This window comes from Labeo rohita, chromosome 21, assembly GCF_022985175.1.
Source record: "Labeo rohita strain BAU-BD-2019 chromosome 21, IGBB_LRoh.1.0, whole genome shotgun sequence".
NCBI lineage: Eukaryota > Metazoa > Chordata > Actinopteri > Cypriniformes > Cyprinidae > Labeo > Labeo rohita.
The window spans coordinates 4,669,338-4,682,162 of record NC_066889.1 but is presented as its reverse complement, the minus strand read 5'-3'; the positions used below and the strand labels follow the sequence as shown (position 1 = coordinate 4,682,162).

Sequence of the window (12,825 nt, the reverse complement as noted above, 5' to 3'; positions counted from 1 at the left end):
GGGGTTTGTTTTTAGAAAACATCAGTAATGCACATTTATCATCTACTAAATGATGGTCTACTGGAGCTAGTCTCCTTCTCAATACCCAACATGCTCTGAACTGTAAATGACCCAGATCCAAACCTACAAAGATTCTTGACACTTCAAAGAGCTGCATAGCTGGATGGCTCCCATTGTGGGATGACACTGTGTCTAATCGCCAGCCCACCGCCAAAAGAAAGTGGGCCAGGGTGGGACGCTTAATTAAGGCTGTGCTACTAACGACAGACAAGCCAAAGTAGAAGCAAATCCGGTTCCTTTCAGACTGTCGGTATTGTCTGCTTTATCTTGAACGTATACACACATCATTCGACGTGTCTAGGCTGTCTTATAAATGTCTTGCTGTGCTAGCGGATGACTTCTGTTAAACGTTACAAAGCTTCACAGAAAACAAAAAACTGACTGGCATTGTGTACATGCTGTTCTTGCAGGAGTCGGGTGTTTGCTTCCAGCTATCTGGGTTTTCTGTATATTTCGAGGTACCCTCATCTTTCCCAGAGCCAAGACCCAAATAAGCTGTAAATTCAAGCTATTTTCTGACCTAGCTAGTGCACATCAACAGTTTTAAGACCGCAAGCACACTATCTCGCTGCTACATAAGTGAATGGTAAAAGACGTTACAGTGCAAAGTTCATTAGCAAACACTGCTCTGTCTCCCTCTGCTGTGCGCGTCCCGATCGATTCCTACCTTTGACACATCTTCCTTGGTCTTCCTCAAGGAGATGCATCTGTTTCTCTGTCTTTGAGATGCACTGTTGCTATGCAATCCTTACTGTGAACAGAAAGGGTTGTTTCTGCTTCGATAACCGCCGTTTTCCTTCTCTCTCTCACTCTCTGTTTCTCTATCACGCAGGTATCGCTATTTCACGATACGTATCATCTCACAATTCGCCAGCTCTCCCCACACAATCGCAAAATGAGTCCAGCACTCCCGAAATAGTCTGCTTGGATTCATTTGCATAAATCCCAAACAAATACAGAAGAAATGACTTCTAAATATTTGCTTTTATCCATCTCAAGGAGTGAATAAACGAGAGAGAGAGAAGCTAGACACAGAAAGATGGAGAAAGAGAGACAGAGAGAGAGACTAAGAAAAGGAACAGGGAGTGAAAAGGCTTGTTGTTTTTTCACCCCGATACACCTCTCTGGGCTTTTATATTGTCTGCATGGTGAATTTAAGTGCAGCGTTTCCATGACAACCGTTCTTTGGACTAAAACAAGCACTGTGTGCAATTCTTGCAAAGACTTTGTTCATGTGGTGTGAACTGGCATCGCACTGACAGAATTTAGAGCAGTCGGGGAAATCTTACGGAGCGTACAGGTCACATTTCATCTCGAATTTAAAACAAAGAAACTCAAAATCAGATTTTTCTTAAGAAAAAAAAGCCTTCTTTAGGATCAGTAAGAATTTGTACACTGTGGTATTGTACACATGCATCCCCACCCAATTTTCATTGTTTACAATGTTTAATTTATGCCTGTTTAAATAAAAATAAGTCTTACAGCTATACTTACTGTAATATAGGAAAATACTGAATAACAACAATGAGAATTGAATGAGATAAAACAATAAAAGTAAAAATGAAAAAAAAAAAACATTAAAGATTTAATATAAATAAAAGGTGGTGAAAAGTGTTTTTACTTTGTTACTAAAGAGCATTTTTCCAGTCTCTGTATGCACACTGTAAACTTTTAGTTTTACTTCACAACATCCCAGACCATAATATTGTAATTTTTACTCCAATACATTTCATAAAATCATATCATTTGTGACCCTGGACCACAAAACCAGTCTTAAGTCGCTGGGGTATATCTGTATTTGTAGCAACAGCCAAAAATACATTGTATAGGTCAAAATGATTGATTTTTCTTTTATGCCAAAAATCATTAGGATATTAAGTAAAGATCATGTTTCATGAAGATATTTAGTAAAATTCCTACTGTAAATATACCAAAACTTAATTTTTGATTAGTAATATGCATTAGTAAGAGCTTGATTTGGACAACTTTAAAGGTGATTTTCTCAATATTTAGATTTTTTTGCACCCTCAGATTCCATTTATTCAAATAGTCATATCTCGGCCAAATATTGTCCTATCCTAACAAACCATACATCAATAGAAAGCTGTTTATTCAGCTTTCAGATGATGTATAAAGCTCAATTTCGAAAAAAATTGACCCTTATGACTGGTTCTGTGGTCCTTGGTCACATTTCTTGTTATTTCAAACTGAAGTAATTGCCACCCCTTCTGAGACATAAGAGCAATGTCCGATTTCTGAATGCGCAATTAAGCTGTTAAATCTGTTTGCAAATCATACTGAACAACTTATTTGCGAATCTGACTAATCTTACACAAGCTGTTCTTTAGTCAGGAACTCACAGATACATTAAAACATTACTAAGGGTAAATTACTAACGCTTTCAGATATTGGTGAACTAAATCTACTGTAAAAGGCTGAGCTGTTTGCAAACAATGCATAAAATGCTTGCATGTGGACATGTCTAGTCTATACGGTGTCCGCTCTTTTAGGCAAAAAAATGCAAATTAATGTCCACACATCTTCAGTTTCTGAGATAAAATAAGTATGTTTGCATAGTGTTCCTCTTAAAATGTTACACGATGCCTGCACATTGTATTTTATACTTTTTGACGGCACACATTTACACAAATTTCATTTTCCACCTTTTGAAAAATACTATATAGTATTTTTTTTATACATTTAATGATTTAATGTTTAATGTTTTGATAGTGTATAATATATTTTGGTAAAAAAATAAATAAATAAATGTTTTGCTTATTTGCAAATCAATACATATTTAATATCTGTATAAATCTTTTTTGACTAGTGTTGGCTAGAATAAATAAATGTTTCATCTATCAGTACTTTTTTACTTGTAATACTAAAAATCACACACTTTTACTCAAATAAAATTGAAACTGAGTACTTATACTAGAGCAATTTTTCTTTAGGAACACATTACTGTTACTAAAGTACTTGATTTGTGAACTTCATTCACCACTGCTAAAAAGCAATAGTTTTTAATTAGAATTTGGTTGGAAAACCTGTCACAAACAAATAGCTGCAAAATGTACTGTAGCTTTTTTTACTTCTTTTAGACTGCTTCTAAAATGCTATATCTTTGCTCTAATGATTTTTCTATTCATTTTTAAATGAATAGAAGTTTAAAATAGGGCTGGGCGATATGGCCAAAAAATGATCACAATCATTTTTTTTTTTTTTTATATCAGTCGATGTGTTCTGAAAAACTCTCTGTCTATCAATCGCAAGAATGATACTGCTGTTGCATAAAGATGTTAAGCAATGCCATTAAACTCAGACACTGTTCTGTCATGGATACGGTGCAATGAAGTTAGCCAATCACAGCAGTGGGCCTGTACTTCCAGTTCTGCAAGAGGTAACACCCCTTGAAATTGAGTAGTTTCCACAGAAAGTGATAATGAGAGAGAAAAATTATCATTTTTACGAATATTATTTTTGGTTGCAAACTTTACAAACTAATCTTGAGAAAGGGAATGTAAAAAATCTGAAACATCATTTGATGCTCAAATTATCTATTGAATTTAAATTCAATAGGGTTATTTAGACAAAAAGAAAAGCCCTCTTATGGCCTCTGGTACCACAAGTCAGCAACATCTGTATGACGCACTAAAGATCAGCCACTCTTTTGTGACATGCATTTAAAACAGCACAACTTGCATGAAAAGGAGAGTTTATGCTGCTGCGCTAACAGTGGTAAAGCTTGGCAAACACTGCCATTCTGTGACAAAAGCAGAGCCATTGTGCTGTGAGTTAATGGGTGTTCTTTCAGACTGTCAGCGGACATTTATGCCAGCACTCTTGAGTCTTGGCTGATCACCATCTAGGCCTTATGGACAATACATTTTTTGAAAAGCACATCTAAAGAAAGTGCAACACAACAGTTTTTCTGTAGAAGCACACCAAACAATACATGATTTGTGACCCACTTGGACAGATGTGCCACAGAGCTCTCATTAGAACACTTTATACTGTATCAAACACACACACAGGGACAATCACACCCACCCACACTGCTAAAACAACAGTCTATGTGAGACATATCAGAGCACACAAAGCATCATGGGGTAAAATGCTGAAGGGGCGGTGGGCTTGGAGGATAGAATAATTACATCAAAATCATATTCCGATTCCTTGCGGAAGCAGAATTCTAAATGAGTTCTCAAAGATGCAAAACACTCTGACCTAATTAGGCCCCTGGAGTACCCAGTTTTTTGACTACTTATCTCTGCATTCTTTTTGCTTATTATCAGCAGGGAATGTGGAATGGATGCAGAACACAACTGAACATTTAGGCAAAAATGAAGATGCTTGAAAGGTGGATAAAAGACTGCCTTGCTATCATATTTGTAAAACTTACGATTCAGCCGTGCGATACTGTGTTAGTAGCAACATCATGGCAGAGGAGCAAATCAGCTATAATTTTACAAATACTACTGTTTTTGTGTCAAAGAATGTAGTTTTATGAGTTTTAGGCAAGAATGTAGTTATTTAGACTTCAAATATTTGAATTTTTTATTTATTTATTTATTTTTTCAAACATGTTTTAAATATTCAAGTATATATTCAGTTTGTTTATAAATATAGCGCCTGTTTGAGAAATTGCTTCAGCATTTCCAGGGCATCAACGGTTGTTCAGCAAATGAACCCGCTCAGAACAGCCTTACCTCGGCAAAGACTTTTATATTGAAAGAGATTAAAACAAGGTTGTAAACAAGAACATTATTTTTATTTTTTAAAAACACATTGCAAGATGCAACCAACAATTGGATTGACCAGCATTGTCACTGGAAACCCCATTAAAGGAGTACTTCACTTCCAGAACAAAAATTTACAGATAATGTACTCACCCCCTTGTCATCCAAGATGTTCATGTCTTTCTTTCTTCAGTCGTAAATAAATTGTGTGTTTTGAGGAAAACATTTTAGGATTCCTCTCCATATAATAGATTTCTATGGTGCCCCTGCGTTTGAACTTCCAAAATGCAGTTTAAATGCAGCTTCAAAGGTTTCTAAATGATCCCAGCCAAGGAATAAGGATCTTATCTAATGAAATGATCGGTATATCTAAAAAAAAATTACAATTTGTATACTTTTTAACCTCAAACGCTCATCTTGTCTAGGTCAGCGTGAACTGTTTCTTCTGATAATTTTTTAAAGTATATAACTTGACGATTTTGAAAAAAATGTTATTTTTGGAAAACAACTGATCGTTTCGCTAGATAGGACCCTTCTTCCTTGGGTGGGTTTACAGCCCTTTAAAGCTGCATTAAACCACATTTTTAAGTTTAAACTCAGGGACACAATAGACGTCCACTATAAGGAGAGAAATCTTGAAATGTTCTCCTCATAAAACATAATTTCTTTACTACTGAAGAAAGAAAGACATGAACATCTTTGATGACAAAGGAACTACTCCTTTAACCTTTGAAAGGATACTATGACAAAGATATTGCGTGGGCTTAGAGCCATTGCTTGCTCCTATTCGTTAAACTGTCAATTTGAGATTACAATCTGTGGCGATTTTTAAGACTCTCCATTGTTGTTTCTTATTTATTTACAAACTTGTGCTTCCAAACTGTTTTAAAAAAGCAATATTGCACTCATAGCCATATGATATAATAATAAAACAATCAATAATAAAACAGCTGTGATTACCTTTGGCACTGGGCCTATGTAACATTAAAGAACACCTATTATGCCCAAGTGTAATATTGGTCTTGGATGTCCCCAGAACGTGTCTGTGAATTTTCAGCTCAAAATACCCACCAGATCATTTATTATAACATCTGGAAAAAGTCATTTATCAATATTAGATGTCAAATGTCAATGTCAGCATGGCGCAAACTAATTTTACGAATTAAAATACTTGATCAATTAAAATACTTCAATAATGTACACACACAAATATGGTTAAAACATTAGCTAAGCGTCGGCACCGATAGCCTTGTGGGCTATTGCTCTGACATACAGCGCCTAAGTTTGAATCCTGACTCAAGGACCTTTCCCAATCCCACCCTTCTGTCTCTCTCCCACGTCGCTTCTTGTCAATTGTGATCTGTCCTATCACAATGGTGAAAATGCCACAAAAATAAATCTTAAAAAAAAAAAAAAAAAAAAAAAAAAAAAAAACATTAGCTTAGCACTATAACAACATAACATTCACAAAGCAGACTGGAGTGAAATGATTTGCGCAGACATAAATGTATTTAGGTAGATTTTGAGGTGCATTACCTTCAAAAGTAAAAGTAATCCACTGCGTTCTCAGTGGCTCAATGTTGGGAAAAAATAAAGATTCTTATGTTCAGTCTTACATCCAAACACAGAACACTGGGATTGCTTACGAGACATTGTTGATGTTACAGCTGCTCGAGTGCGGCGAAAATGGAGGACAGCGTACAACCAAACACAACTCGCTGAGGGCGGAAATTATGGCAATGCAGGACTGTCAGTTAGCAGTCGTAGGCAGGGCCTGAACAATGTGATGTCACACTGCTTTAAGAATCAAAACTGCATGCCTAATGAAACTGGTTTGGTTTAATGGGGATAAAAAAATAAGGAGCGGGTGGATTTTTATCATTGTAGGTTGGTTGTGTTTACACAACATTTTTTGATTAAACTTCATAACATTTGAAAGCTGAGATTTTGTTTCATTTCGAAGGTAACAAAGCACAAAGCTTATTAGGATTACTGGGTGGGACAGGTGCTACAAATAAATTTTTGTGACAACATAGACTAAAAGATCATTCTGTGAATTTAAGAATCAATATAATTTCATCAAAATGAAAAATGAAAATTGAAAAATCAATACTGTCAGCCAAGCCCTATCTTCCACATTTTATGTTTACCTGTGGTAGCTTCTCCACAAAATATTAGAGTCATTAGAGAAGCGCTAATGTAACGTCAGTGTTTCAGTCAATGATTTCTCGGTCAATAATTTCATTGGATCTTTAAATGGAAGTTCTGAAGGAATGATGTGAGAAAGACAGTAATGGTTAGTGTGTGTAATAATAGTGGAGGAGGTTTGGAAGGGCTGAGCAGACAGAATCACAGAGCACTGGTGTGTATTCACGGATAGCGGCTTGGCAGCCAAAGTGTTATTGGAAGCTGGATCCAACCATTATTAACACATTAGGAATGTGAGGAGCTGAATAGGAAAGCTAATTAATGGAGCAACTCGGATGAGTGCATGAGCTGAAGGCTTTGTGCATGTGATTATGCCTGTGCACTGTCAACGAGTGCTGTCAATTCATCAGGAAAGAATAAGAGCTGTAACAGAGAAATTCTGATGATTTTTTAGTAAATAAAACTGGAGGCTTACAACTGCAATACTTGTGGATTATAAAACTTCCCATGTTTGAAGGGACAGTTAATAGTTAAAAATGCAAAGTCTGTCATCAAGTACTCATCCTTACGCCATTTCAAACCCATAAAACTTAAGTTTGTATTTAAAATAAATATAACGAAGAAGATCTCCACCAAGGTCATGGAGGCATCATAAAAGTAATCCATGTTACACAAGTGGTTCAATCCCAATTTTATGGAGTGATTTGAATTTTCTTGTATGTTTTAATTTATTATTACTGCCTTTCAAGCTATCTTCTATTGGCTAAATCACAAGGCTACATCACATGGCGAAGATCTTCCCACAAAGTACTGAATTGATCTAATAAACCATCTAGGATGGTTCCAAGCGAAATCACTTGTGTGTTTGAGCTTCCAAAGAGCTTCACATAACTGACTAGCATGAAGCTTTAGAAGGCAACGTAGAATACAGCAGATAACAATGCAGTTGACCATTCTCTCAAAGCTTGGTCTTATTTGAGATCGGTTTACTAGCATATGTGCATCCCCCTCAACAATATATTCTTATGCCGTATGTTGCTTCGAGATTTCATTTTGCTGTTGTTATTGAAGTATGTATCTATCAATTTCACACCAACTCTATCTTGCTTGGTGGATCAGAGTGAGAAAATAAATCAAAAAGACAGTGAAGCCTGCAAATGCAGTTGGGTCAAAGGTCAACGTGACGTGCAGAAGGAGACCGTCCTGAAATGAAACCCCTTTTTCTAATAACGCACAGACGACTCCAGGGCTGCAATAAAACAAGCAAACCCATATAGCAGACACTGTCATCTCACATATGATTAAACATGAACGCAGGAGATTGGCTATCTGGCCATCTTTGACTCTTGATTGTGGCGAGATTGGATCCCTTGATGTCTACTATGCTCAGAAGATGAAAGGCTAAAATTAGCATAGAGAGGATGCAGACCATGATGCTAAAAATCAAATAAGAGGGTGACCAAAAAAAAGAGGTCTGATTAAGAAAAAGGGGGTGAAGTCAATACCTTTCAACCCGCTTCAAAGTGTCAGAAAATCATTTTCAAAAAAGACACATGGGTTCAGCTTGCATGCCCCCAATTCGCCAGCCTAAATTTGTCAGCAAAAGAACAAACATTAGCAGAAATGCCTCAGATTTGATCATGTTTGTTAGTAATAAATGCACTGTTATTTGCTTATTGGATAAAAGCTAAAAAAGAAGAAATTAGGGCTGCACAATATGCATTTGGTTACCATGTTGCATGTTGATTACAGCATTCAGTTGGTTTTTACTTGCAAAATTAGTTGTTGGAGTGGCTGAGCATCTGGTTGACCAATCATACATTGAGTACATGAATGCAGTGGCCTATCAGACAAAACTACAATTCTCATATTATAAGCAACAAAGCATGGATGCAATGAAAAATTGTTCTTACATTTTGAAAATATTTCTGCAGTATACACAATTTTTTTAATTGATTATTACAAATGTGTTTTGCAAGAGAGGTCACCACTTTAACTTAAAAGGGTTAGTTCACCCAAAAATTGTAACGTTTTAACAATGTCCTTGCTACGCTTCTGGGCCTTGAACGTGGTAGTTCCATTGCTGTCTATGGAGGGTCAGAAAGCTCTTGGATTTCATTAAAAAATATCTTCATTTGAGTTCTGAAGATGTATGAGGGCAAGCCAAAATGTAATATATACTGCCTTTGCAAAAACCACATAAATATCAGATGCTTTTTTTTTTAATGTGCTGGTAACATAACATAAATTAGCAATTCAGTATCATGTTAATTCAGATACTGGCTTTCCTGTAGCTCAACAGTTCAATTCCAAGGAAAAACAACTGATTAAAAAAAAAAAAAGTAAATGTGCATCTTGAATGCAATGCAGGTTGCTTTGGATAAAAGCATCTGCCAAATGCATACATTATTGGTACAACAGTAAAGAAGAGAAGGACACAGGGAAGACAGCTTGTAGAGTTTAATGCAATGCTAAACAACGGCACGGGAAAGAGATTAGTGCTGTGAGGCATCTGAATTATGTGCGTCAGAGGGATTGACTCTGGGATAATCGTACCGGGTGTGCCCTGACGCTGTTTCAAAGACAACAGTGAAAGGCTATGAACTCTGCCTAATATAAAACCTACGGTAATATACGCTAATAGACTAATTAACTCATTTAAACCCACCAGCTTCACAGACATTTGACATCGTGCATGAATCACAATAAGGTCATCACAGAAGTTAGCTTTGTTTCCTGTCGTGTTGATCTGCTGCATTAAGTGGCTTAGACAGAAGTTTCTAATCTTGAGTTCTGTGTGGAACAGACAGCCATCCATTCTCTCTGGAGTTATAAATAACTGACCCGCACTAGCCTGCGGCCATATCACAGATTACCGTAGGCACGTATTCGTCTGGACAAGAGGATCGCAGGAGCGGGGACAGATCTCTCAGCTCCTGGGACAGATCCATCTAACTAGTCCACTTTGTCCAACACAGGGACAGGTAACGTCTGGCCTTCAGATCATATTTAAAAGAGCGCTGCAAGGCTATTTGAGAATGCAAAACTTTGAGTAAAAGCAATTAAAAATAAAACAATAAAACTAATTTAATTAAACATTAAATTACTTAAAACAAGATTCATGCAAAATGAATTAAAAGTCTCTTTATTGTACCAGCTGTACTAAAAAAGCCAATCTAGCATGTCATCATTACTTTGATACAATGCAAACAAAAATCGGTGCCCTTCGATTATGCATGATATTTGCCCAACAGTTCTTTTGCTGCATTACTATAGAAATGGACATAATAGACTTTCGGGCATCGGAAGCCATGCATTGTACAACCAGAGGTCAACATGTGTTTGAGAAACTCATTTCGGAGCTACCATGAGAAAAGTTAAATATGGATTGAAACGGAAATTGTGGTGATCGTCTTTTTTATATTGTGGCTTTCAAAGGAGGAATGTAAGAGAAAATAAAATACTTCATGATATTGCTAAGCCAAATTATTTAATGAATCATGGATCTAGTGACATTAAGTACCTTTCAAAGCTTCAGGGTTCCAATCAGCTGGTATCAAGTGTTAAATCATTCAAGGTCGAATTGAAATTATGGCAACTGTAACTTCCTCTGAAGGGCCGTTAAGAGAAAAAGGTTTACCGCCCTGTGAGGCAAGTTTAATACTTATATCTGCCATTGTGGTTTGGATCTGTCGCTTTTGACTAAAAGCAATTCAAGGCTTTTTAAAAGGTTGATTTTAAAAGTTGATTCACCAAGAGGTCAACGAGGGCTACCATTTTGAACTGTCCATGTTAAAAACTAATTTGACTAGTATAAACCACACTATTTATTGTAGCCACAAGCTGATAGTGATATGCTGTAGTTTCTTCTGTGTTTACGAGGGGTGTAATGGTACACAGAAGTCACAGTTTGGTAAGGTTCGATATAAGTTTGGTACAACGAGAAATTTATTTTTTCATTTATTTTGAACAGACAGTAGTGCTACATGAAGCATGAGCAGTTGTTTTTTATTTGAATTAAATTGTATAGTTTCAAGATTTAAAGCAAAAACAGAATGGTCTGACTTTAGATTTGTGAAATTATGCTACACAAGCACAAAACAAAAACAGCAGACGGACTGAATTAAAATGCATGATTTATTCACTGACAGCAGGTGGCGCTTATGGAACAGCAGCGATATAGTGTTTTTTTGGTTACTACTGTAAACAAAGCATTTGCACTTATAAATAACTTTAATATGCATTATATAGAGGTAAGAGGACAAGAAAAGATGGTCAGTTCCTCTCAGAGATACATTCACATGAACCCAGACATATATGTCTTCCTATATTTCGAGCATTGCGAACAGTGAGCTCGATCTGCCTAGTACAGTATTTTCATCAAAACTTCCAAAAAATAGTGTGGTGATTGCAATGCAATTTGTCTGCAATTTAGGATTAAAAATTGGCCAAAATATTAATATTTATAGCCGGTTGACCAGTGCATCTCTAGAACCTGAAACTTTCCCACACCGCTGATTTAAAACAAGCAGGCGGTTCTTTGGCCTCCACTTATTTTCAAAGTACTATATCTTCTTTATTTCTTTATTCTGTACTTGCAACTATGTTAATTTGTGCTGTGCTTGGTATATTGCGGTGGTCAATATGTAAATGAGATGTTGCGTCTGTGTTCTTTAATTTGCTCGTTGTTAGTAAATCACCTGCAGAAATTTCTGTGTCCATCGGCACTGTTTTTGAATTGCACTCTTGCACTAATGTGCCCTGTTAAAAAAAAATTGGCCTCTAGTGTTTACAGACATGACATACTAGAAACCAAATTATGCAGGTGTGGAATTTTCCGCAAAATCCAAGCCGACAGCTCAAAATTGTAATTAATATTATAGGCTTACTGAAGTAAAATGAAATAAAGAAGACCACTGCATATTTATCTTCTCGCTTAATAATGGAATTTTGTATTGCAGTGTAGTTTTAATAGTGACACTTTATTTTAAAGGCTGGAATACAGTACACGACTTTTAATATTTGAACAGATTTCAAAACACTAGGCATCATACACTTACTGACTTTGTGATAGTCACGGAGGAAAAGCTGGCCATCATACATGACTGAGACACTACTAGACTTTAAAGTTGTTACAATTCCAACAAACTCATACACAAACATGTGCCTTGTTGCTAAGAGATGACAAATAAAAACAATGTGTCCTGAAATCTGCTCAAAATATCCAAAATATTTGATATCCTCTTACTGAATGTAGTCAGTCTGAAGCTAAAAAATCTGAGATCATCATACACTATGCGATTTTCTATGAAATCTGTCAATTCAAATCTGCAGACAGGCCCTGACTTTCGGCAACTAGCATCAAGTTCTCCAGTCCGAAAATCTGGGCAAATCTAACCTTATTAGCATGCATATTACTAGCATATTGGCTATTTATTAGTACTTCTAAAGCACATATTAATGCTTTATTCTGCATTACCATATTTTAGATCCCTTAATCCCACCACATACCTAAATTTATCAACTACCTTAGTATTATTAATAAGCAGCCAATTTGGAGATTAATGAGGAAAAAGTCATAGTTAATATTTAATAGAGAGAACTGTTACCTAGACTTAAGTGTGACCATTTAAGTAAAATAAAAACTCACATTAAATAAGTAGAATTAGGAAATGTATTAACTACAGTATGCCTTAAAACATTGAAATTTTCAAAACCTAAAACCACCCTTTTTGCTATTAATAATGGAGTAAAATGCTAGAGCAGGGAATAAAAACTAAATATCTAAATCAAGCGAACTGCCTCCTGTCTTTCTACAATCTACCTCCTGCCTTTCCTCTCTCTTTCTCATACTGTACTGTGAGCAGATTTACTTTGGGAA

At 36.1% G+C, this 12,825-nt stretch overlaps 1 protein-coding gene across 3 annotated transcripts in view; it reads right to left on the bottom strand.

Moving 5' to 3' along the window:
• Positions 1–12,825, bottom strand: part of ppp2r2bb (protein phosphatase 2, regulatory subunit B, beta b) — an 88,386-nt gene that overhangs the window by 25,631 nt on the left and 49,930 nt on the right. The window contains exon 1 of one of the 3 annotated variants that reach the window (XM_051093364.1): positions 728–1,126. The exons of the other annotated variants lie outside the window; for them this stretch is intronic. Coding sequence (XP_050949321.1) covers positions 728–767 — 40 coding nt within the window. The 5' untranslated portion in view covers positions 768–1,126. Of the gene's footprint in view, positions 1–727; positions 1,127–12,825 lie in introns of those variants that run through there. 3 annotated transcript variants of the gene reach the window in all.